Genomic DNA, 26,253 nt, shown 5'->3' on the forward strand with positions numbered 1-26,253 from the left:
CAGTGCCCACGTCCTGGGCACCTTGGTGCTGTCGGGGCTCCGTGGCCCTCTCTGCACAGGCCACACGGTCGGGCACCTCCATTCCCAAGGGATGAGGTTCAGAGGTCTCAACTCTGCCTTCTTTTTTTTGGGGGGGTGACACCCAGCAATGCTCAGGGGTTACTCCTGGCTCTGCACTCAGGAATTACTCCTGGCGGTGCTCAGGGGACCAGATGGGATGCTGGGAATCGAACCCGGGTCGGCCACGTGCAAGGCAAACGCCCTCCCCGCTGTGCTATCGCTCCAGTCCCTCTACCCTCTTTTCTTGCTCCCCCGATTCAGGGAACTCCCTCCGCAGTGCTCAGGGGTCACTCTCAGCGGTCCAGGGTTCCTGCACGCAGAGCGTGTGACCGGGTCCCTGAGCCGTATGACGTGTTCTAGTGATTAAAGCTCAGATAACAGAGCTGGATATAGGACCTGAGCGAAAGCACAGCGGGGAGGGCGTGTGCCTCGCACACAGATGACCCGGGTTCGATCTCTGGCATCCCACAGTCCCCACCCTCCTGCCCCAGCACCCCCAGGAGCAGTTCCTGAGTGCAGAGCCTGGAGTAACTCTGGGCATCCCCAGGTGTGGTCCACAACACAACACAACACACACACAGAAGAACTGGGTAAATAAGAAGAGAAACTTCCAGGGCTGGAGCAATAGCACAGCGGGGAGGGCGTTTGCCTTGCATGCGGCCGACCCGGGTTCGATTCCCAGCATCCCATAGGGTCCCCTGAGCACGGCCAGGGGTAATTCCTCAGTGCAGAGCCAGGAGTAACCCCTGTGCACCGCCGGGTGTGACCCCCCCCCAAAAAAGAAGAGAAACTTCCTTGTTCTCTGCGTTTGGGGGGAAACGACTAGCGGCAGTTGGGGGGCACCCTTCCAGAGCCCCCTGGGCACAGACGGGCACAGGTGTGGTATGTGCAGACCCTCGGGGTCGGGCACTCCCCGAGCTGATGGCACCGAGTCCAGTCTCCTGGATCATACCGGACCAGGTGATTCCTGCGAAACACACACGGCCCCCCACTGGGCAGGAACCCGCGATGCCCCAGCCACGTGCACCCCGGGGCGAGTCCTGGGCTCGGGCTGGGCACAGGCAGACCCTGGCGCTGAGCAGGGTGTTCCTTTGTTTGTTTTTGAGCCATACCTGGACGTGCTCCAGCCCCACCCCTTTTTTTGTTTGTTTTTTTTCCGCCCTCCCCTGTGGTGCTCAGGGCTGACCCCTGGCTGCAATCAGGGATCACTCCCGGGAGTGCTCCATAGGGGATGCGGAGATCAACCAGCCATCAGCCTCAACCAGGGCGGGGCCGGCTGCTGCGAGGCAAACTCCCTACCCCTATTCTACAGCTCGGGGGCCCAGGGCCCACCCTCTTAGGCTTGTTTGCTGGGCCACACCCGGTGGTGCTCAGGGCTCACCCACCTCGAGAGGGGCTCAGAGACCCGCCGGGATGCAGGGGATCAAAGCCAGGTCAGCTGCATGCGAGGCAAATGCCCTCCCCGCTGGACTGCTGCCCCTTTATCTCTGTCCTTTCACCCTGACACAAAAAGGCAACGCGGTTCAGGGTGGGTTTCGGGGGGCAGACGATGAAGGGTCCAGAGCTGTGACCTCAGCCTCCTGCCCAGCACCTGCCTCCGCCCGTGGGGCTGTCCGTGAGCGGTCAGTGAGGGCCTGCGTGGACAGCACTCAGCTCGGGGCCACCGGCTCTCACCACCGGCATCACCAGCGTTTTTGGTGGACGCTGACCTCCCCAGGAGGACCCGGGCTGTCTAGGGTCACTTTCTTCCTGTCCCCCCTGGAGCTGGCCATGGGGCTCCTCCTGTCTACCTGCTTCCATTCCCAGCGGGGACGGGTGAAACTCAGCTTCCGGAAGCAGAAGAACCCGGGGAACAAGACACCTGCCCTTCAGGCACTTCCCCGGGGGAGGGCGGCACAGGCCGGAAAGGCCAGCAAGTGCCCGAGACCATTCTAGAGCGTGCTCAGTGCTCCCAGAGGGAGAAGGTTCAACTTCGGGAGAGGAGAGCCTGGGGGAGGGTCCTCTGAGGAGACACTATGGCTGGGATGATGGGAGGGGGGTCCCCAGCAGAGCAGGAGCAGAGTCTTCCAAACAGGACCGTGACGGGACAGCTGGTCCCCGAAGGGAGCAAGGCCGCGGGGGGGGGGGGTGCGGGGGTGCTCGGGGAGGTCCCCAGGAATCTCGCTCGGTCTGGGACGCGTCACACGTCACTCCCGGCACTCGGCTCCGAGAACACTAACCCCCATTCATGCACCTTCAGACTTGACAACTCCCCGCCCTGTCTCTGGAATCTGCCATAAAAATCATGATTTAGCAAAGGCGAAATCATGTGAGAATGAATGAACCGCTGAGAGCAGCAGAACGCGCCGTGCAGGCTGGGGACAAGCCGGCAGGTCTGGGGGGGGGGGGTGGAGGATGGGAGGGGACGGCAGCAGGCGGTCTGGGAAATACCCGCCCCCCCCAACCCCCAGGAGTGGCCAGACAGACAGACGCCCTGGGGTCCAGGACCCCCTTTAAAGAGCCCTGTTCTGGGCCAGAGCGACCACACAGCGGGGAGGGCATTTGGCCGACCTGAGTTCAATCCCTGGCATCCCACACGGTCCCCTGAGCACCACCAGTAATTCCTGAGTGCAGAGCCAGGAGGAAGCCCTGAGCATCACTGGGCGTGACCCTAAACAAACAAACAAGGAGCACAGCTCTAAAGGAGGGCCTGGGGACCCTTTCTTGACCCCGGGACCCTTCTTTTTTTTTTTTTTTTTTTTTTTTTGCTTTTTGGGTGACACCCGGTGATGCACAGGGGTTACTCCTGGCTCTGCACTCAGGAATCACCCCTGGCGATGCTCAGGGGACCATATGGGATGCTGGGAATCGAACCCGGGTCGGCCGCGTGCAAAGCAAACGCCCTACCCGCTGTGCTATTCCTCCAGCCCCCCCGGGACCCTTCTTGACCTTTCTCCTCTGGTCAGTCCGACAACAAGCCAGAAGGATCTGGAAACAACCTGAACTTGCCTCCCTCAGATCCAGGGAGGTCTGTGCAGGTTCGTGTGAACGTGGAGAGGAAAACGCTCCGACGGGGGTGGGAGTGACAGTGCGGCGGGGAGGGCACGTGCTTTGCACAGGACGGCCCAGGCCTGGTCCCCGGAGCCACATCTGACTCCTGAGCCCACCAGGAGGGACCCCCGAGCACAGAGCCTGGAGGAAGCCCTGAGCGCTGCCAGGTGTGGCCCGAAACAAACAGGGGCCTGGCCATAGCACAGCGGGAGGGCGTTGCCTTGCATGCGGCTGACCCGGGTTCGATCCCCGGCATCCCAAAGGATCCCCTGAGCATGGCCAGGAGTAATTCCTGAGTGCAGAGCCAGGAGTGACCCCTGAGCATTGCCAGGTGTGACCCAAAAAGAAAAACAAGGCAAAAAAAAAAAAGGAAAACAAAACCTCAGACCGGAAGTTTCTGCCACTGTGCATTTCTCCTGCTCCAGAGAAATGCTGTATCCTCAGGGGACAACTCACTACTGCTGCGACCAAGCTCCCCCCCCCCCCCCCCCGTACCAGGGATCAAGCTCGGGGCCCTCACACGCTCACACGCAAGGCCCGGGCACTGCCATGTGAAGCACATCCCTGCCCCGCACCAACCCTAATTTTCCAGCCCTGTCTGAGCTGGGTCTTCGGGAGGGAGTGACCTTCGCCCAAACACTGTTAAAAGCTTATGTTAGAAGACAAAATCCAAGCATGCCGAGTGCGGCAGCAGGAAGGGGAGGGAGACACAACGATCGCTCACACGTGGGACTTAAGGATACACAACCAGGGAGCAGCAAAGGACCAGAGGGGACACACGGAGTTTAGGGGGTCGGGGCTGAGGGGGGACGCAGGTGAGTGTATCGTGATGGCTGTGGTGTTGGCATTATGTCCATGGAACCGATCATTAACAGCAAATCACAGACTCTCAATCAATAAAGAGTCAAAATAAAGGACTAGGGGCCAGAGCAGTAGGACAACAGGTAGGGTGCTTGCCTTGTACACAGCTGGCCCGGGTTCGATCCCCGGCACTCCATATGGTCCCCCCAGTCTTGCAAGGGGTGACTGCTGAGTGCAGAGCCAGGAGTAACCCCTGAACATCACTGGGTTTCACACCCCTCAGAAAAAAATAAAATCAAAAAACACCAAAAGAAAAAAATCAGTAACTCCACTTCAGGAAGTGCTCTGTACCAAAATTATTTTAACTGTTACGCTGGAATTGCTGCAATTCTCTGAGACTTCACTGAGTGGAGGAAGCCACACGCTGCTGGTCCTGAGTGTCAGGAGCCGGGCCTGGTGCGACAGTGGCGTTTGCAGCAAACACCTGTGCCCACGGGCTGGGCGAGCAGCGGGAAGGACCATTCGCTCCCGGGGTCTGGGTCTCCCTCCATGAAATCGTCCCCCCCCACCCCTTCCCCAGCACCGCGGCCGCCTGGCTGTAACTGCACTTTGGTGTATGCAGACGACCGGATCTCCTGTGACTCCCAGTCCTTAGGCTATGGGGAACTTGCTTTGGTTCTGATGTACACAGCAGTAAAAATTGCAGTTCACTGTGTATGATGCAACCGACACTCTGGAAAGCAGTTTTGGAGTATAAGTGCGCCCCCAGCGCCCCCGAAGGGGCTAGGAGCCCGTGACCCGACCCCTGGGCCCATTGCAATGATACAAACTTCTGTCCTCTCCCCACCTGTGTCTCAGCTACTTCTTTTTTTTTTTTTTTCCAATTTTGGGTCACACCCAGCGATGCTCAGGGGTTCCTCTGGCTCTGCACTCAGGAATTACTCCTGGTGGTGCTCAGGGGACTCTATGGGACGCCGGGGATCAAACCCGGGAGGGCTGTGTGCAAGGCAAATGCCCTCCCTTGCAAATGCCCTCCCTTGCCTCCTCCGGGCAGCCGCTGCCCAGACACCTCAGTGATGCCATCCCGAAGACTCCTCGGGACCCTCTGAGATGGGATCACTCCCATCTGCCCAGGGGGAATCGGGCGTCCAGAGAAGTGAACGAGTCTCGCACATGCTCAGTACACCGGGGATGCCAGGAAACCTCTTCAGACTGCCGGAAAGAAGAGGAAGGATCAACATCCTGACCGCCAGGGAGTTACGAGGTGGCTGGAGAAACAGGATGTTGCCCCTGCAGTGATGGTAGAAAGTGACCCCGCCCTCACCCTACACACACACACACACACACACACACACACACACTCACACACACACACACACTCACACACACACACACACACACACTCCCGGAACCAGCTGAACCAGTTACCAAGCCCCCGCCAGCCCCACTATGGGGTCTGGTCGAGGAAAGAAGCCACAGATCCACACGAACACCCACAGTAGTCAACACCAGCCTGAACGCCCACCGCTGCCGGCTGGAGGAAGGGAGAAACGAAGCCCAGTCAGATAAAGGAATATTATGCAGCCAGAGAAAGGGACGGGGCAGCACGACATCATGACAAGTGAAGCAGAATGCAAGCTAAGGGGGACCGGAACAACAGCACAGTGGGTGGGTGGTTGCCTTGCACATGGCTGACCCAGGTTCAGGAGTAGTTCCTGAGTGTTGAGCCAGGAGTAACCCCTGAGCATCACTGGGTGTGACCCAAAGAGCCTCCCCCCAAAAAAAGAAAGAAAGAAAAAAAGAAAGAAAGAGAGAAAGAAAGAAAGAAAGAAAGAAAGAAAGAAAGAAAGAAAGAAAGAAAGAAAGAAAGAAAGAAAGAAAGAAAGAAAGAAAGGAAGGAAGGAAGGAAGGTCCAGCAGAGGCAGAGCTGTTAGAGAGAAGATGAGTGCGGGCTGCGGTGGGGGTGAGGGTGGGCGGGGACAAGGGGAGACATCTGAGGGCGCCTTTCTCTGGGGGTGGTCCAAGCTCTCGGCTGGCGCTAGGTGCGGGATCCTGAGGCACCCTGGAGAGGGACACCCGTGGGTGGGAGCCTGCATCTGAGACCGCCGGGGCGAAGCCACCAGAGTGGGGTGAGGGCTCCTGTGTCTGGCCATCGCGTCGACGGCTCTGCCCCCAGCACTATACACGGTGCCTCAAGCACCGCCACGTGCAGCCCCTGAGCGCCAGCAGGTGCCCCTCCCCAGTCACTGGAGGGCGGGCACGTGGCTGAGCAGCAGAACACTCCCCGTGCGTGTGAGGCCCCGGGTTCCACTCCCAGCACCGCCAAGAAAGGAAACAGCAAGAGCCACAAAGCACCAGAGGGGGCCCGGAGGCGGTTAGGGCTGGGGTGGGCCCTGCACGCGGCCCTGAGCAGCGCCTCTGGGACTCGCTCCCAGCACTGCCAAGGGGGGGGGGTGTCTCCAGAAACACCCAAAGCATCAGAGAATCTCCCACGGAGGCTTTAAACTCAAGCATAAAGCCCCCTGCGCTTGGCTTGGCACAGAAGGGACCCGGTGGTGTCCTGCTCCGAGGACACAGGCACCGTCCCGCAACCCCCCGCAGGGATCCAGACCGATCACCAATGGTCTAATTACACTTGCTCAAGGGAAGGCGCGAACAAGCGCCCAGCACACGGCCGCCCCGGGAAGCGCCGGCACCTGCTCCACCTCCGATAATCGGATAATCCTCCTTAGGCTGCCGTGGGGGCGGCCGGGGCCAGCCCGGCTTTAGAAGGGGAGACGGACGGACAGTTGCTCGCACGGGACAGCTGTCCTGGGTGTCGGCGGGGCGGGAGCTGATGTCGGAGAGCCCTCGTCCTCCCCGCCGACCCTGAAACAGCTGCTCGCTGCCTCAATTTCCGTCTATTTCCCCGACGGTTCCAGGAGGCTGCAAGTCCACAAGCCGAGTAGCAGGAGAGCCGAAACCTGGCCGACCCGGGACCTAAACTGGGGAGGGACAGAGCGGGCGCTGCCACCCAGCACCTGGGCCCACACCGGGAGGCCCCGCGGTTCCTTCATTCTCCCTCAGCATGGACGGACACGTTGGACGTCACCAAACAAACGCAGAGAAAACCCCGCTGGATATGGAAGCGCCCTCGGCTAGAGACGGGCCTGGGGTTTGGGCCCTTGCCTGGCACGCGTGGTTAACCCTGGTTCAATCCCCGACACGGCCCGGCGCACCCTGAGCCCCGCTGGGAGTGAGCCTTAAGTCCCGCCGGGTGCATCCCAAACACCAAATTAAAAGGGAAATAAAAAAAATATACATATATAAAAAAAAAAGAAAGCAGATTACTCTTATTTTCGTAGAAGAGCTCAGAGCAGGCCGGAGCCATAGCACAGAGGGTAGGGCACGTGCCTTGCACGCCGCAGACCCAGGCTCGGTCCCCAGCACCCTCTGTGGCTTCCCAGCACTGCCAGGAGTAATTCCTGAGTGCAGAGTTATCCCCGAGCATTGCTGGGTGTGGCCCCAAAACAAAACCAGAAAGAGCTTAGAAAAGTAAATGTTCTTTAGTTCCTATTTCAGAACAAAAAAAACAGAACACGGTGAGCGAGGCTTCTAGGAAGGAAAGGCCTTGCAAGCACGGCCAGGCGGATTTCTGCAAGCAAGTATGCAAGAAAAAGGACCGTCTGCTTACAGCACTGGCTGAGGCGCTCAGCGAGAAGAAACGGGGTCTCCACCTTTGCTGGAAAGGAAAGGGGTGTCTGTCTGGTCCCCATGGCGGCAACCCAATCAGTTTTACTCTAAAAGCTGACCTGCTCCACGTTTGGTTTTTTTTTTTTGCTTTTTGGGTCACACCCGGCAATGCACAGGGGTTACTCCTGGCTTTGCACTCAGGAGTTACTCCTGGCGGTGCTCAGGGGACCATATGGGATGCTGGGAATCGAACCCGGGTTGGCCGTGTGCAAGGCAAACGCTCTCCCCGCTGTGCTATTGCTCCAGTCCCATGCTCCACATTTTTAGATTGGAAGAAAAGAAAGAAATTCATGCCTTAGCCATGGATTACAACATCTGAGATTGCCAGATAGGTCGGAAGGGGCCGGGGGCCGGGCAATGAAGAGGATGAGAAGTGACAAGACGGGAGTGGGGGGGTCTCGGGCCCTTTGGTGCTGAGGTATGAGCACTACTGTAAACCCAGTCCCTAACCTGTAAGAATAATCCAGAAACTTCAATAAATGGAAGCTTATTCCCACACCGCGCAACAGGCAGAAGACCCTCTGAATCTTCTATTCTTTGGCTTTGGGATCACACTCAGCGATGCTCAGGGGTTACTCCCGGCTCTGCACTCAGGGATCACTCCTGGCGGTGTCGACCGTACAGGACGCCGGGGCCACATGAAGGCAAGCATCCTCCCGCTGTACTCTCTCTCCGCCTCCCCCTCCTGCCCCCCCGCCCCCGTGAATCTTCTATGCCATCGATCATTCCACGGGTATCAGACATGAAGCAAAAGCCCCCGGAAGCTGCCAGGAGCAGGAACCCCCCCATCACATGCTGGTACACGCATGCACACACATGCATACATGTGGCAGGCACACACACGTGTGCACACACAGGCCTGATTTCAGGAGGGCCTGCTTCCTCTTCCCAATCCATGGCACCGGCCCCGCGGACACGGGGCAAGGCTCACATCCTGCTGGGCCCAGCCCGCGCCAGCACAGGAAGAAGGTGCGGCCCAGAGCTCGGCCACGCCCGAGGTGACTCCCCAGAGCGGCTGGGGGGGGGGGCAGCTGCCTCCCACCCAGCACAGGACGCCTGCACCCAGCGCCCAGGTGGAGGACAGGCTCGGCGGGGCCGTCCCCTCCGTGTCCCCCTGCCAGCAGCCCGTGCCCCGCCTTCCCCTGGCATCCAGCACAGGAGCTGCCGCCGGCCACTCTTGCGTCTGGAAACCCCGTGGGCCGTCTTCTCGGAGCTGGCCTTCACGGACACGTGTGCACCGAAGCCCCCTGCCACATTTCTGTGCCTCTCCCCCGCCGACCTTCATACGGCTCCCCCAGAGATGTTTTCTTCGCTGCCCGTCTCCCTGACTGGGGCTGGGTAGCAGTGGAATCCTCCTGATCACCTATTTCTATCAAACTGTGGGCCGGGGAGGGGGGCTCCCCTGGCCTCCTGCCACTGCCTGCAAATTCCTGCCCCCGGGAGTCGGCTGGGGGCGTGGGGGCGAAAGGGCCCTGGCCCAGTTCAGCGAGGGGCTGGGTGCAGGCCCGGACTGGTCTCTATTTCTCTTTAGGCTTCAGAGCCACCCCTGGCAGTGCTCAGCCCCTGCACAAAGGGACCGCCCTGGGCAGGGTGCGGGGGGCTGTACGGGATGCCAGAGATGGCACGGGCTCAGCCACGTACAACCATCACCCTCTGGCCTCTCATTCCGGCCCCTGACTGGTCATTTCCACTTATTTTTACTTTTTGGCGCGTCCCTGGCTGCGCTTACTCCTAGTTCTGCCCTCAGGGATCACCGAGGGCAGGGTTTGAGAAACCAAACCCGGCTCGGCCGCGGCCGCCCCCTCTCCGTTGCCCCTGACTGGCCCCTCGAAGCTCCCCGGACTGTGTGACGGGGTTCCAGGGGCGACGCGCTCGGGACGGGCCACAGAGAACCCCGAGGAACAGAACTTCCTGCGTCCACCAAGCCCACCCAGAGGGAAATGCCTGCGCCTGCGCCTCCCCACGCCGCGGGGCCCTCGCGCCTGCTTCCGGAGACTCGCGGAGACTCGCGGCTGGGGCTCAACTGGCCTCTGACCCTCAGGACTTGTTCCTCTTGGCCAGCACGAACCCAGAGCACAGCAGATGGTCTGGCCACATTCAGAAACTCCAGAAACTCGGGTGTGGTGGTCCCAGAGCCTCCGGCTGGGGGCCCGCCCCGCCTTCCTTCCTGAGCGCCCCTCTGATAACGGGCCAGGCCTGCCCCGGCCCTTCGGGGCTGTGGGCGTCTCTGGACGGCCGGGCCCTAAGCGAGCTGCACCTGGCCCCAGCCTCCGTGCCGACAGCGTCAGGAGCGGCTGCGAGGAGACCGCCGACCCGAGGGGAGAGGGCAGAGGCGGGTGGGCGGCACCGACATCAGGCCGGGCTCCTTCTCCCCATCCTTTGCGGGGAGACTCCCTTCTCCCCCCAAAGTGGCACCCCGGGGGCTGTTTCCTCTTGGGGGAGGGGAGACACAGGCAGAGGCCCGGGGGGGGGGGGGGTGGCCAGCGCCAAGGCAGGTGAGTCCAGGCTGGAAACAGAGGGGTGAGGGGACGCAGGTACCCAGGCTGTCTGGAAGCCCCCCAAGCTCTGGCCCTGTCCGTCCACTGGGCCCCCAGAATCTACCTGCCACATCTGATCTCCCAGGCCCGAGACAGGGAGAGGCTTGGGGGGGGGGGTGGCTGGGTCTGGGGCCAAGGTCAGAAAATCTAAAGATCTTCGCAGTGGGGTTCCCAAAAACGCAACACACACACACACCCAGCCCCAATCAGGCCCGGGAAGGGTCTTTGTCTCTCGCTCATCTCCCCAGCCCTGGCCTGCGACACCTCTGAGCCACAGAGGCTGAAACAGGCAGGGCCCGAGGCAGGAAGGGCTGTGCGGAGCTTCAGCTGTTGTTACTTTGTTGCAAGGATGTTGCAGGGATGTTGCAGGGAAACAGCCGCCAGAGGAAGAGCCCTGAAGCCAGGGAAGGGGCCTGGAAAGAATCCTGAGCCCCTCCAGGGGGCCAGGGAGAGCTCAGTGGGCAGGCTGATATCAACAGGGGGCTCCCCGCACCCGCCCTGCACAACGCCCCAGCACCTCCAGGCGTGGCCCTGAAACAAATAAGAAGGAACCCTCAGGGGCCTCATGTAGGTCGGGGTCAGATCCTAACGCTCTTACCCTCGGCGGGGTCTGCCAGGGAGCCGAAAATCCTAGGGTGTCCCCCCAGGGGGTGGCTCCGCCTAGTTCTGGGGTACGCCAAGGCCCAGGGGGGTGGGAGAGAGGAGCCGCCCTGCCCCTCCTTCCTGCCCGAGATACACCTGTGCGTGGCCCCGAGCTTCCTGCCTCCCTCCTAGTAGCTGACGCTTGTAACCCAGAATCCAGACCTGGGACATACAATACCAGCCTGTCCCCGACAGTCACAGAGGAAATGGCCCACGCGATTCCTGCCACACCCGGCAGAGTCGGGACTGAACTCCTGGCTCTGTGCTCAGCCCTGCTCACTGCTGGCTGGGCTCCAGGGACCACAGGCCCGTGGTGCCGAGGATCGAACCCAGATCTACTGCGTGCAAGGGAAGCGTCTTATTTGCTGCCCCCGCACCCCTGGCCCTGAGATTCAACAGATGACAGCTTCGTGACTTAGCATGAAAGCCACAGGCTCAGAGTTTTGCCTTTAGGTTTTGTCTGGGGCCCACACGTGGTGATGCTCAGGGGTTCTTCCTCGCTCTGCCCTAGGGGGTCACGTCTGGCGGTGCTCGGGGGACTACACGGGATGCCGGGGATTGAACCTGGGGCCTTTTGACTGACTCCCCGGCAGTCTCCCACTGCCAGACCTTCCCGTCAGGGAGAGGCTCTCGGCTACTCTCACTGTTTAACGGAGCATCGGGAGCCCAGGACCACAGACGCCGTCTCCCCCTGCCTCTCCCCTCCTACCCTCCGGCCAGCCGGACACACGCCGGGAGGAACCCAGGGCCCCCTCCTTGCCCCCTCTATACTCGGAGCCAGCCCGTTCCTCAGCCACCAGGCCCAGGCTTCTTAAACTGAGGGCCACGACCCCTGCAGGAGTCCCAGAACTGCACATGGGGGCCACAAAAAGTTGGGGGAACAGTATCAAGGTTCCTGAATAGCCAGTGAGCAAAGATTCATTCAAAACTCAAGCGCATAATGCAAGGCGGTGTCTCTGCAGGACCAGCTAGACTTTGCTACATGGGCGGCTGGAAAGATCCCTCTGCCCCCTTTTTCCGTTTGTTTCTGAGCCACACCAACAGTGCTCAGGGGTCCAGATGCAGGGATGGGATCAGGGTCGGCCGCACGCGTGGCAGGTGCCCTGTCCACAGTACCGTCGCCCCAGGCCTCCGGGACCCGGGGCCAGGCCTGCAGCACGTCCAGCCGCGGCATCAGCTGTCCCTCTAGAAGACGAGGCCCGGCAGCCCGTGCCCCTGCGGCCTGTCCTCCCTCCTCCTTCCTTCCTTTCATTCAGGTCCTGTGATTGACACAGCTCTTGACAACTGGGCTTCAGGCATGCGATGTCCTAACTCCAATCCGTCCACTGACGTCCCCGGGATCCCCCCCACACACACACCCCACCCGCCTTCTGGACAAACACCATTGAAAGTTTTGTTTTTTGGGTTTTTTTTTTTTTTTTGCTTTTTGGGTCACACCCAGCGATGCTCAGGGGTTACTCCTGGCTCTGCACTCAGGAATTACTCCTGGCAGTGCTTGGGGGACCATATGGGATGCCGGGGATCGAACCCGGGTCGGCCGCGTGCAAGGCAAACACCCTACCTGCTGTGCTATCACTCCGGCCCCAGAAGTTTTTTTTGTTTTTGCTTTTTGAATCACACCTGATGCACAGGGGTTCCTTGCTGCACGCAGGAATCACTCCTGGCGGTGCTCGGGGGACCCTATGGGATGCTGGGAACTGAACCCGGGCCTGCCGCGTGCAAGGCAACGCTCTACCCGCTGTGCCATCGCTCCCGCCCCCCTCTGAAAGTTCTAACTATTGGACCGGCTCCTTCTCTCGTCAGGGAGTGGCCTGCCTCCACCCGCTCTCGGGCTCCAAGTCCAAACACTTCCCAGGAGTTCAGAACCGTCCCATCCCGGACTCCCTCCAGTCATTTCCTTGCCACCAGCCGGCCCTCGACCCCGTTTCACCACTCTCTAGTCTGACCACCTCCCCGCACCCCTCCTCCCCTTGACCCCATTCTCCCCTCCGATCTGAGAGGCAGGGGCGGAAATGGGGGGGGGGGGCAGAGCTTCCATTGGAGACGGGGCTCAGCTGGCACCCACCAGCTGTGGGAAACGGGGGACGGGGACTGCAGGAGGCCCTGGTGTCCCCCCGGCCTTTGCAGTCCCTCTCGGGGCTGGCCAGGAACGATACATCTCCTCTGCAATTCCTACCATTCGCGGAGCCAGAACCACAGACTAGGGAGGAGGGCGTTTGTCTTGCACGCGGCCGACCCGGGTTCGATCCCCTGCATCCCATATGGTCTTCACAGACCTGGGCCTGGCTCCTGGACGACAACAATTGTTGTTGTTGTTGTTGCTGCTGCCAGGAGCTAGCTCTGCATGAGTGCGGTTGAGGCCTGATATTACCCGGGAATCACACGCCCGCCCCAGGCCTCGAACCTGTGCCCCCCGGCATGGGCGGTTGCGGAAACCATTCCCGCAAGTATGCGGAGGGAGGGCCGGGTGCACGGGAGGGAGTGTCAGGCCTCTGGGTTCCATTCCCGGCCCGGTCCTGACTCGGCGGAGACACCGGCTACGTCACCGCACAGATCACCAGGCCCTGGAAGGCCCCTTTGTGCCACCCGCTAGGAGTGCAGAGACCAAAGTCCTGTCTGAGCCCAAACAGGGGCCAAAAGAAGTCACTTTAGTTTGGCAGGACCTTGACAAGCTCGAAGCTGTTTCCACAGGGCCTGCAAATTCCACTGCTAGGTACACACGCCAACAACAGCACAAACATTCGGGCGCTTTGAGACAAAATGGAGCCGGGGGCCGGGGACGGGACTCAGGGACCCTCAGTGCCGCAGCCCCGGCCTGGCCTGTGTGAGGCCCTGGGTTTCACTCTTGGCACCCCCACACACACACACCTAAATTCCAAGTGCAGACACCCAGTCCCCCCACTGTGCAGTGGGTGAACAAAAGGTGTGGGCCCCTGCATGGGGCGGAGGACTGAATGGGGGGGTAACCACGGCGACAGAATCAGGCACACGACCACCCTGCTCTGGGCAGGAGAGACAGCACAGCAGGCACCATCCCTTGGCACCCCATGTGGTCCCCCAAGCCCCATCGGAAAAGGCCCTTGAGTGCAGAGTCAGGAGTACCCCCTGAGCATCACCGGGGTCATGGTGTGGCCCCCAAACCAAACGACCACACGGCGCAAAGAGTCAGATGCGAAGTCCTAAGAGAACCGAGATCTGCTGAGACGGGGCCGGAGTGACAGGACAGAGGGGAGGGCGCCTGCCTTGCCCGCGGCTGATCCGGACTCGATCCCTGGGATCCCGTCTGATCCCCCGGCTTGCTAGGAGTGATCCCGGCCTGCAGAGCCAGGAATAACTCCTGAGCACTGCCAAGTGTGAGCCCTCCACCCCCCCCCCCCGCAAAAAATAGACCCTCAGGGGCTCGGGGAGGCAGGGGGCATCACAATGGGGTGAACCTAACAGATCGGCGGGGTCGTGGAATGAGAGAGGGGGCTTTACGCAACCCTGAGTATACTTAGAAGCTCTCTCAGGCTTGCCCCGCACGTGTTGGACCCAGTTTCCTCCATCCCGGGCACCAAGCACTGCCAGGAGTAGCCCTGAGCCGAGCCTGGAAAAAACCCTGAGCACCCCAAGCCAAGCACGGACTCCCCATCGGGTACCACACGAGTCACTCACATGCTCGTCTCTGACACTTACAACAGAGTCAAAAATCAAAAGGAGTGCCCTGCTTCTCCCAATAAGCAGCTAACACGCTGGAAATGAGGCGGACTGAAAACTCGAGTCCCTCCAATGCAAGCCCGAGTTAGCGCGCAGACGCCAAGATCATTCCGTAAAGAAACTGTTGAAATATAATACCAGTTACTTAGAAAACCATCCAACGCTTGATGCTGGAGGAAGTGAGAATTCCCCAGGAATTAAACAGGAAGGTAGACTTGGGATCAACTTCAGTAACGTTTAAAATGCCTCACTGGGTCAGAGCCAGAGTCCAGCAGGGAGGGCGTTTGCCTTGCAAGCAGCCCATCCGGGTTGTATCCCAAGCACCCCAGAAGGTCCCCTGAGTCCCTCCAGGAATGATTCCTCAGCACAGAGCCAGGAGTAAGCCCTGAGCACTGCTAAATGTCACCCATACTGCTCCAATCCCCACCACCCCGAAGGCAAGGATCTGTAAAAACATTTCTAAACACACACACACACACACACACACACACACACACACAGAGGGGTTGGAGTAATAGTACACATAAATATAAATATTACATATTTACATAATATAGTATTATAAAACCTATGATATATATGCATACACACACACTCGCCGAGAAGTACAAGGAACAATGTTTAACATCGTTAGCCATCAGGGAAATGCAACTGCAAACCACAGTAAGGTATCAGTAAGATATCACTTCAGAGATAGTGGGGGGGAGGGTGTTTGCCTTGCATGCAGCCGGCCCACGGCAGATCCCCAGGCAGCCCGTATGGTCTCGTCCGAGCACCGCCGGGAGAGATCCCTGTGTGCAGAGCCAGGAGTAAGCCCTGAGCATCGCCAGGTGTGGCCCAAAGACAAAAACAAAACCAAAAGCCACAAAACAAAGGAGATCGCTTCATACCTAACAGGATGACTGTTCAACTAACGAGACAAATAATAGACCTCGGAACCCTCACACACTGCGGTGAAGATGGAAAACATGGCAGCACTTTGGGATACTTTGGCATTTCCTTAAAAACTCAGAGTTACGGGGCTGGAGTGATAGCACAGCAGGTAGGGTGTTTGCCTTGCACGCGGCCGACCCGGGTTCGATTCCCAGCATCCCATAGGGTCCCCTGAGCACCGCCAGGGGTAATTCCTGAGTGCAGAGCCAGGAGTGACCCCTGAGCATCGCTGGGTGTGACCCAAAAAGCAAAAAAAAAAAAAAAAATTAAAGAGGCCGGGCTGCCCTTCCGCAGGAGAGCATCTGCATTCCGTATGTGAGGCCGTGGGCTTGATCCCTGGCTCTGCAAAATGCGCGAATTTCATTAAATTGAACAAATGTAAGAAATTCTTCCAGCCAATGAACATGGTATAGTTCTGTGTTGATTTAATAAGCCTTCTTCTGTTTAGTTCATCAGTAGTTTGTGGCTTCCAAAAGCAGATACGGAACATATTCTGCTAGATACAAGCCTGAGTTGGGGGGCCCAGAGTGACAGCACAGCGGGGAGGCGCTGGCCTTACACCTGGCCGACCCGGGTTCCATCCCCGGCATCCCCTATGGTCCCCGAGCACCCCCAGGAGTGATTCCTGGTAACCCCCGAGCATCACTAGGTGTGGACCACTCCCAAAAAAATCTATTTTGAGGGCTGGAGCCATAGCACAGCGGGGAGGGCATTTGCCTTGCACACGGCCGACCAGGGTTCGATCCCCAAGATCCCATACGGTCCCCCGAGCACCGACTGGAGTAATTCCTGAGTGCAGAGCCAGGAGTAACACATGTGCATGCCTGGGATGTGATCCAAAAAGCAAAAAACAAAAAATAAAACAAAAACCTATTTTGCCAACATTAGGAGTGTCACACCCCTAAATGCCCCCCCAAGCCCCTCTGTAGCTACTCCCTGCCCCCGCCGTCAGCCCCTGACTGCTGTTTCTGAAATGTGCATCTTCAGAGTCAGCACACAGTGCTGGGCGCCACGGGGCCAGTGAGGGCTCCCCTTGCGTGTGCCTGTGGGACTCTGCTAACCCACACTGCAATAGGGCTGCGGGATTGTTCGCACTTCCTGGCGCTTTCAAATGCGTCTACACAGTTTCTATAATTCATACTTGGGATTCGTGTGAACATGTCGCTGGGACCAGGACAAACCTAGAGCGGGATTCACGGGCTGTATGACAGGTGTGTCGTGCGGGGTGGCTGGCCGACACCCAGCAGTGCTCAGGGTGTATTCGCAGTGGTACCTGGGGGGACCAGCTGTGGGGCCAGGGATGGGGCCCGGGACGTGTCTCAGCCCGTGTTAGCTCTCCATCCCGGCTCCTCTGTGCTGGCTCTCCATCCCGGCTCCCCTGTGCTGGCTCTCCATCCCGGCTCCCCTGTGCCGGCTCTCCATCCCAGCTCCCCTGTGCCGGCTCTCCATCCCGGCTCCCCTGTGCTGGCTCTCCATCCCGGCTCCCCTGTGCTGGCTCTCCATCCCGGCTCCCCTGTGCTGGCTCTCCATCCCGGCTCCCCTGTGCTGGCTCTCCATCCCGGCTCCCCTGTGCTGGCTCTCCATCCCGGCTCCCCTGTGCTGGCTCTCCATCCCGGCTCCTCTGGACTCGGATGAAGACTGTTCCTATCCGGAACATCACGTTTGAAGACTATGCATTTAAAAGGGTGCACTGGGGCTGAAGAGACAGCACAGCAGATAGACCCTTGCCTTGCAGCTGGCAGACCCGGGTTCAATCCTTGGCACGTCATGTGGTCCCCCAAGCCCCAGGGCCTTCGCCTTCCACATGGCAGACCTAGGTTCGATCCTTGGCATCCCATGTGGTCTCCCAAGCCCCAGCAGGAATAATGCCTGAGAAATGCCAGGTGTGGCCCTAGAACAACAAATAACCAATAAACTCAAAAAAAATTTTCTAAGGGTGAATTTTGGGGCCAGAGCAATAGTATATCAAGTACGGCACTTGCCTTGAAGCAGTCAACCTGGTTTGATTCCCAGCGTCCAATGTGGTCCCCTAAACACTGCCAGGAGTGAGTGTAGAGCCCGGAGTCAGCCCTGAGCACTGCCGAGTGTGGCCCCAAAGCAAAAAAAGCAAAACAAACTTCCAAAAAGGGTGAGTTTTACTGAGTGAGAATTGTCCTTAACTTAAAAAACAAAAAAGACCAGCACACGTATTGAATGTATTTCAAAATACACTTCAGCTATTTGAATGCTAACCAAAGTTTTTCAAATTTCAAAAAAAAAAAGTGTGCCAGAGCGATAGCACAGCGGGTAGGGCGTTTGCCTTGTACGCGGCCGACCTGGGTTCAATCCCCGGCATCCCATATGGTCCCCCAAGCACTGCCAGGAGTAATTCCTGAGTGCAAAGCCAGGAGTAACCCCTGAGCATCGCTGGGTGTGTGACCCAAAAAGAAAAAAAAAAAAAAGTCTAGAATGGGGGCGGGAGAGTTAGTACAGCGGATAGGGGGCTTGCCTTGCATGAGGCCAACCTGGGTTCGATCCCCGGCATCTCGTTCCTGCGTGCAGAGCTGGGAGGAACCCCTGCACATCACTGGGAGTGGCCCAAAACCAAACACACACACAATGTAGAATGAACAAAACTCCAGTCCAAGTGCTCAGCTGCTAGAGCCTGACCCCACGGGAGAAGGGGCATATCCGGCACACGGCAGGAACCATCCGGAAGAACGGGATTCCTCACCCCAACGGGAGGAGGAATTGCTACTGACAGAACTTCAGCGGACACAATTTTTGTAATGGAAACATGACTTGTAAATATAAAATAGGTATGAAGGGCACCAAAAGGATATTCTCCCTTCTCTTAAGTCTCCGAGGAGAGCAGGGAAAACCACACCCGTATTTTACGGAAAGAAAAAAATAGGTGGAGGTGGACTGGTGCTTGCCTTGCATGTGGCCAACCCCAGCATTTTATGTGGTGTCTGAGGAAGGAAGGAAGGAAGGAAGGACGGAAGGAAGGAAGGAAGGAAGGAAGGAAGGAAGGAAGGAAGGAAGGAAGGAAGGAAGGAAGGAAGGAAGAAAAGGAGGGAGGGAGGGAGGAAGGAAGGAGGGAGGGAGGAAGGGAGGGAGGGGGGAGGGAGGACGAAGGAAGGAAGGAAGGAAGGGAGGAAGGAAGGAAGGAAGGAAGGAAGGAAGGAAAGAAGGAAGGAAGGAAGGAAGGAAGGAAGGAAGGAAGGAAGGAAGGAAGGAAGGAAGGAAGGAAGGAAGGAAGAGGGAAGGAAGGAGGGAAAGAAGGAGGGAAGGAAGGGGGAAGGAAGGAGGAAAGGAAGGAGGGAAGGAAGGAAGGAAGGAAGGAAGGAAGGAAGGAAGGAGGGAGGGAGGGAGGGAGGGAAGGAAGGAAGGAAGGAAGGAAGGAAGGAAGGAAGGAAGGGAAGGAAGGAGGGAAGGAGGGAAAGAAGGAAGGAAGGAAGGAAGGAAGGAAGGAAGGAAGGAAGGAAGGAAGGAAGGAAGGAGGGAAGGAAGGAAGGAAGGAAGGAAGGAAGGAAGGAAGGAAGGAAGGAAGGAAGGAAGGAAGGAAGGGAAGGAAGGAGGGAAGGAGGGAAAGAAGGAAGGAAGGAAGGAAGGAAGGAAGGAAGGAAGGAAGGAAGGAAGGGAAGGAGGGAAGGAAGGAAGGAAGGAAGGAAGGAAGGAAGGAAGGAAGGAAGGAAGGAAGGAAGGAAGGAAAGGAGGGAGGGAGGGAGGAAGGAAGGAGGGAGGGAGGAAGGGAGGGAGGGAGAGAGGAAGGAAGGAAGGAGGGAAGGAAGGAGGGAGGGAAAGAAGGAAGGAAGGAAGGAAGGAAGGAAGGAAGGAAGGAAGGAAGGAAGGAAGGAAGGAAGGAAGGAAGGAAGGAAGGAAGGGACAAACAGGGGGTAGAAATGGCAACAGAAGAGGGTCAGACGACCTTCAGAACCTTCTTCCGTTCCCTGGCCATTGGCGTTTCTCTCGGGAACTGTGTGGGTCTACCTGTCTTCACAGGACAGAGTATTCCGTCTCTGCTGGAGGTCGCATCCCTCTGTCTGGCCACTATGGGGATCTCTTCCTAACCATACTGACTGACTTGCCAGAACTGCGCTAAACGCTGCCCACAGAACTCCACGTGGTGCATTGACCCATTTTACAGATGAAAAGGTAGCGGCATGGGCCACAGAGGCAGCTCTCTGGGCCGGAGTGCGTGCTTTGCATGTAGAGGCCCTGGGTGGAGCCCTGGGCAGTGCGGGGAGTGAACCCCAAGCTCTGAGCCAGGCGCTGCCTCCAAGCACCACTGGGTGTGCCGCACCCCCACTACCAAAAGGCTCTGGTACTCGAAGCCGCCAGCGAGCACGTGCTGGCAGGGCGCCACGCGGGAGCCTACGTGGACTCCGCTAAGCGCTGGGGGTGAGAACGGGCCCGGTAGCGGCCGCCGCAGACCAGCCTCACAACCCCGGCGGCACTGCCGGTCTCGCTGGGCAACCCAGACAAGTGCATTATCGAAGGTCACCCTAAGTATATGTGGAGGGTGACGGGGGGGAGTGACGGGGGAGTGACGGGGGAGTGACGGGGAGGGGGGCGGGGAGGGGGGCAGGGAGAGGGGCGGGGAGGGGCGGGGAGAGGGGCTGGAGGGGCGGGGAGGGGCGGGGAGAGGGGCGGGGAGGGGGCGGGTGACGATCAGCCTTCCAGGGCTGTCTCTGTCCCAACAGCGTGAGAGCATCGCCCTATTCTTGTTGTTTGGGGGCCACGCCCAACAGTGCTCAGGGGTCACTCCCACAGGGGACTGGGGGCTCTAAGGGGTGCCGGGACCAAACCTGGGTCGGCTGCGTGCCAGGCAAGCCCTTCCCTGCTGTGCTCTCTCTCCCGCCCCACCCCCCTATCTCACCATCCTGCTGTCCCCCAGGTGCTCCCCGTGGGCCCCGACAAACACGGCTACAACACGCAACAGAGCACGGTCCAATGACCCAGCGCCCCCGCGCTCCTGAGCGACAGGGGGGCGCCGCTCGCCCCACACGTGGCCGACCCAGTTGGATCCCCAGCACCACGAGGGCCCCCCAGGTCTGCAAGGAGTGACCCCTGAGTACAGAGTCCTGAGTGTGGCCCCCACCGCCACCTCCGAGGAGAGAGGCAGGGCCGGAGGCAGATGCCACTGCACGGATGGCGCGTCCCACGCTCTGCGGGGCTGACCGTTCACTTGGTCACACTGAGTCCCGACCCTTCCCTCGCGGTTAGGACAGCAGAGAAGGGGCTGGAGCGACAGCACAGCGAGGAGGGCGTTTGCCTTGCATGCAGCCGACCCGGGTTCGGTTCCCAGCATCCCATATGGTCCCCCGAGCACCGCCAGGAGTAATTCCTGAGTGCAGAGCCAGGAGGAACCCCTGAGCATCGTCAGGTGTGACCCAAAAAAGCAAAACAACAACAACAACAACAAGACAGCAGAGAAGGCCCCGCTCTCCCGCACGCAACATCGGAGCAGGTGAAACCATGGAACCATGACCAGACCCGCTCCACCCCGGACTGAGCCCCCCAAAACTGAGCCAGATTATTCCAATCATTTTAAGTGCTAGAAAGAAAATTAAATGGGGGCTTGAGCAACAGTACAGAGAGAAGGGTGTTTGCCTTGCACCCAGCTGACCCGGGTTCGATTCCCGACATCCCATATGGTCTCCAAGCACAGCCAGCCTCTGAGTGGAGAGCCACGAGTAACCCCTGAGCACTGCCAGGTGCGGTCCCAAAACGAAAACAAACAACCCCCCAAAAAATTAATTAAATTAGGGACTGGGGAGATAGTCTAGCAGGCAGAGCGCTTGCCTTGCATGCGGCTGATCCTGGTTTGATCCCCAGCATCCCACACGGTTCCCAGCACACTAGGAGTAATCCCTGAGTATCGAGCCAGCAGTAACCCGAGCACTGCTGGGTGACAAAACACCAAAAACACAAAAACAAGGAATAACCCCTGAGTAGCGCCAGATCTGGCCTACTGAAAAAGAAAAAAAAGAAAATGAGGGAAATAAACGATGAAGACAGGAATTGATGGCAGCTGAGAAGACCCATCGAAAGGTGACACTTAGGGGGCTGGAGTGATAGCACAGCAGGTAGGGCGTTTGCCTTGCACGCAGCCGACCCGGGTTCAAATCCCAGCATCCCATATGGTCCCCTGAGCACCGCCAGGGGTGATTCCTGAGTGCATGAGCCAGGAGTGACCCCTGTGCATTGCTGGGTGTGACCCAAAAAAAAAAAAAAGAAAGGTGACACTTAGCAGCAAAGGTGCCATTTCATCTGGTGCACACTGGCTAGTTCAAGGAATGCCTTGGCTTTTATTTTTGGAGGGGGAAAAACTGCAGAGTCAGAAACCCCATACAAAATCTGGTGCTAAAATTAACCTGTGTCATTGACTAAGGAGGACGGCAATGAAAAATTCCCAAAATGTACAAGAAACTCAGTGGGTACAGGGACAGGAGGCTGCCCGGTACATTCCATGTTCAATTGGTCTAGCCTTATTCTCATCACCGTGGCCTTCCTGTATTTCTCTGGCCAGATTACGTATTGGCTTCTTAAAATTTGTGTGCTTGCTGCTAAAAAAAAGATGTGGGGGGTGGCAAGCAAGGGGGATGAGTAAGGAACCTCCTGCGGGAACAAGAATCCTGGAGAAAGACTACAAACACCCGAGGCTTCTGTTTATAAGCGCAGCATTCAAATATAACCTGGGTGTTATAATGTGATGTTCACTGTCATCCGTTGCTCATCGGTTTGTTCGAGCGGGCACCAGTAACGTCTCTCATTGAGAGACTTGTTGTTACTGTTTTTGGCATATCCAATACGCACGGGTAGCTTGCCAGGCTCTGCCGCTTGTGCTCGATACTCTCGGTAGCTTGCTGGGCTCTCCGAGAGGGGCAGAGGAATCGAACTCGGGTCGGCCGCGTGAAAGGCGAACGCCCAACCGCTGTGCTATCGCTCTAGCCCTATAATGTGATGTTACTTCAATAAAAACCATTTTTTAACGAAAGGGCCAGAGCAATAGTACAGCAGGTAAGGCACTTCCTTGTATGCGACCATACCCAAGTATGATCCCTGGCACCCCATATGGTCCCCCGAGCATCTCTAGGAGTGATCCCTGAGCCAGGAGTAAGCCCTGTACATCACGGGTGTACCTCAAAAAATAAAATCAAACAAAAAAACCACAAACAACAACAAAAAAAACACTTCCAGGGGCCAAGAGACTGTAAAGTAAGGCATTTGTTTTGCAGGAAGCCAGCCTGGGTTCAATCCCTGCTACCCCACAGAGTCCCCTGAGCACTGCCAGGGGTAAGCCCTGAGCACTGCCTGGTACAGTCCCAAAACCAAAAAGAAATAGGAGAAAAAAAAATGCAATATACAACATCCTGTAACCTTTTAAGAAGGAAATGGAACACAGAATAATGAAGACAGTTATTTGTTTACTAAAATTGCAAAGAAATGGACAGGAGGTTTGGATAAAATGCCCTGGAGCGGGTGGGTGCTCATGAGGTAAGAACACAGGCAAAGCCCGGGGTTCCTTCCCAGCCCGAGGGACTGGCCAGCCCAGCCTCAGGAGCACTGCCCAGCAGGGCCTTCCCCCACAGTAACGAAAAACTTAAAGAAATAGGTTCCAAATGAGCTGACTTGGGGCAGCACTCCGGGTCTCAGCCTCCAGCTCCTTCCCAAGGGGTCAGGGAGGGCGTCGTCTGTGGTTCCTCTGGGTCTTTCCAGCCTGAAGCAGGTGATTCTCCTCCAAAATCAGAATCCTGGGGCCAGAGCGATAGCACAGCGGGGAGGGCATTTGCCTTGCACACAGCCGAGCTGGGTTCCATCCCCGGCATCCCATAGGGTCCCCTGAGCACCGCCAGGAGTAATTCCCGAGTGCAGAGCCAGGAGGAACCCACTGAGCATCCCTGGGTGTGACCCAAAAAGGAAAAAAAAAAAAAACACCAGAATCCTGCGGCCGGAGAGATTGTAAAGCCAGTGAGTGAGGCACTTGCCTTGCATGTGAACTGACCTGGGTTCGATCCCCGTCTCCCCCTCCCCCATTCGCGTCCCCAGAGCCAGGCCAGGAGTGGTCCACGAGCACAGAGCCAGGTGTTAAGACCTGAACACCGCTGGCACGCGCGCGCGCGTGTGTGTGTGTGTGTGTGTGTGTGTGTCTGTGAGTCTGTGTGTGTGAGGGGGTGGAGAGAGGGGGGGCTCTTTACAACACAGGCAGAGCAGGTGCTTATCCGGGCCCCCCCCTGGCCACCGGCCGATGCCAGCCAGGCTCCAGCTCCGTCACCGGTTCCTCGGGATGGGATATGCGGCAGGTCGGGCAGGGCTGCCCAACAAGTGGGCTGCTTCCTACCGATCCGGGGCAGGAACGGGGGAGGACGGCTGGGAGGGGCACAGGACCCCTCTTCCCCGCACAGCCCAAACATCGTCCGCTAGGGAGGGAGGAAGGGAGAGCCCCGCGCGAGGGGGCGAGGAGGCGCGCGAGCGATGCTATAATAAGGGACTCGCAGGAGGCAGCGATTTCCACCATTTTCGGTCCCCTTCCCTCCCCAGCCGCCTCGCGCGAGACAAAAACCCAACTGGACCTTCGGTGCAAAGGAGAGAGCGCAGGACGCGGCCCCCCGCCCCCGCCCCGAGCTAGACCCACGGCGCCGGCGGCGCCCGGGCCCGCAGAGGCCGCAGTCCGGTGCCCGACGCCGCAGCGGACCCCCGGGCCGCGTCCACCCCGCGCCGACGCGCGTCCTCCCCCGCGCGCACCCGGCCGCGGGCTGCAGCGCCGCGCGTCCCGCCCCGCGCCGCTGCGGGCCCGGCCCTGCTCCCCCGAGACGCCGGGACCGGCCCCTGGGAGCCCCCTGCCCCCGCACCCGGGCGGGGGGAGCAGCGAGGGCCCCTCTCACCCCTCCCCGCCGCCCCCCCCGCGCCCAGGGCCCCTCCTTAGGTGGGTCTCTGCAGCCCCGCAACCGCGGCGCCCACCCCCCCTCCGCGCGCCCCAGGAAGCAGGAAGGGGAGGGGGTGCCGGCCGCGGTTTCGCTCGTCACGATTCACCGAGGGGGTGGGAGAGAGGGAGGGTCGGGGAAGGAAAGAGAGCGGAATCGGGGAGCCGTAGGGAATAAAGAGGGCAAGGAAGGGGAGCGGGAGGGGGGGAGGAAATGCGGGTGCAGACCGGGGTGCTGGGGAGGGGCATGCGGTGCCGAAGGGCAGAGGCGAGGAGAGGGGTCGGGGTACCGCGGCTGCAGGGGAGCCAGAGGACAGGGAGTGAAGGGGGCGAGCAGAAGGGGCGACAAAGGGGTGGAGAGAGGGGAAAACCGGGGTGAAGGGAGATGTCGGGGGTAGGGGAGTGGAGATGGAGGGAAAACAGGGGTGGGGAGAGGAGGGAAGGGATGCGAGGATGGGGTGCAGGGAAGGTGGGGTGGAGAGAGGGTGGGGTGCAGGAGGGATGGAGTGCAGAGAGGGTGCAGGAGGGTGGGGTGCAGGGACGGTGGGGTGCCGGGGGAATGCGGGACTGCGAGCCGACGAGACGGGGAGCGGGCGCCGAGGCCCGGGGGGACTTCCCCGCGCGGGTGGCGCCGTGATAACGGGACCCTCGGGGCCCGGAGCCGCGGCCCGGGCGGGGCGGGGGCGCGCCGCGGGCAGGTTCGGCGCCGGCCCCTCCCGGGCAGCCGCAGCGCGGGGCCTGCGGGGCGGACCCCGACTCCACTTACTCTCTCCGACCACGGCTTTGAGGCCAATGGGGGCCATGGCGCAGCGCGAGTCTCCGGGCTCTGAGCCTGCCGCGGCGACGCCCGCGAAGCCCTCCGCCTCCCCGGGTGGGCGCGCTCGGCCGGCTGCTGCCCGCCGCCCCGCAGACGCGCTCGGCACCGACTGACGCGCGGACCCGGCGCGGGGGCGCGGCGCGGGCCGGAGCGAGGCTGCCGACTCGCCGGCGCGCGCGCGGGGCGGGGCCGGGGGCGGGGCCTCGCGCCTGCCGTTAGCGTCAGCCGCGCGCTGCCGCCAATCGCGGCGCGTCCTGGGGGCGAGGCCCCGCCCTCCGGGATGCGGCTGGGCGGCCGGCGGCTCAAAGCCACGCCCTCCCCCCCTCACCCCGCCCGCGCCGCGCCGCGCCGCAACGCGCCCGCCGCGCGCTCCCGGGCTACGGGGTCCCAAAGTCCCATCTGTCGCCTCCGCACCTGAATCACTGACCGCAGTCGACTGACACGCTCCATCTTCCTGAGCCCCCGCGACGGTCCTCTCTGTCTCGAGAGCTTTCGATTCCCCCCCACTCCCAAGCACAACGTACGGACGCTATTTCCGTCTCTCCGGTGCCTATCCATAAATCACCTTTCATTACGCCCCGATTAACGTGTCAGGCTCCGTACTATGCACCGCACACGCCTGTCTCATTAAGTCATCCAGAATAATTGGACATTTTTTTTTGATTCCCATTTCGGATGAAAAATATTTGAGGTTCAGAAGTATTGAGCCCCGGGGCTGGGGTTGAGTCTCAGCAGCGGGGCGCTCCCCGTGGCGCACGGGTGAGGCCTGAACACAGCAAGGAAGCGTGCGTGAATCCCACCAGGTCTGCCCGCAGGCTGTGTATCCTTCCTTAGCAGATACTTGTTCTTCCTGTACTGCATGTAAACCACTCTTCTGGGTATTTCAAAGACTGTTATGTATACAAGGCTGACTTCCTGGAGCCTATAATTACCAAGGTCAGTTCTTGCTGGACTTCCTTTCTTGATGAGGAAGACTATTTTTTTGGGGGGGAGCACACCCAGCAGTGCTCTGGGGGTTATTCCTGGCTCTGGAATTACTCAGGAATTACTCCTGGGAGTGCATGGAGGACCATATGGGATGCCGAGGCTCAAACCTG

The 26,253-nt window shown here is 59.4% G+C and overlaps 1 protein-coding gene across 2 annotated transcripts in view; it reads right to left on the reverse strand.

Moving 5' to 3' along the window:
* The window catches only part of STXBP1 (syntaxin binding protein 1), a 59,320-nt gene extending 34,018 nt beyond the window's left edge, over window positions 1-25,302 (reverse strand). Inside the window, exon 1 of one of the 2 annotated variants that reach the window (XM_055126967.1) lies at window positions 25,106-25,302. In XM_055126967.1, coding sequence (XP_054982942.1) covers window positions 25,106-25,142 — 37 coding nt within the window. In that variant the 5' untranslated portion in view covers window positions 25,143-25,302. The remainder of the gene's footprint in view (window positions 1-25,105) is intronic. The other variant, XM_055127026.1, reaches the window with a different exon arrangement.
* Between the last annotated feature and the right edge of the window lie 951 nt (window positions 25,303-26,253).

The sequence above is a fragment of the Sorex araneus genome, chromosome 1, assembly GCF_027595985.1.
Source record: "Sorex araneus isolate mSorAra2 chromosome 1, mSorAra2.pri, whole genome shotgun sequence".
Classification (NCBI taxonomy): domain Eukaryota; kingdom Metazoa; phylum Chordata; class Mammalia; order Eulipotyphla; family Soricidae; genus Sorex; species Sorex araneus.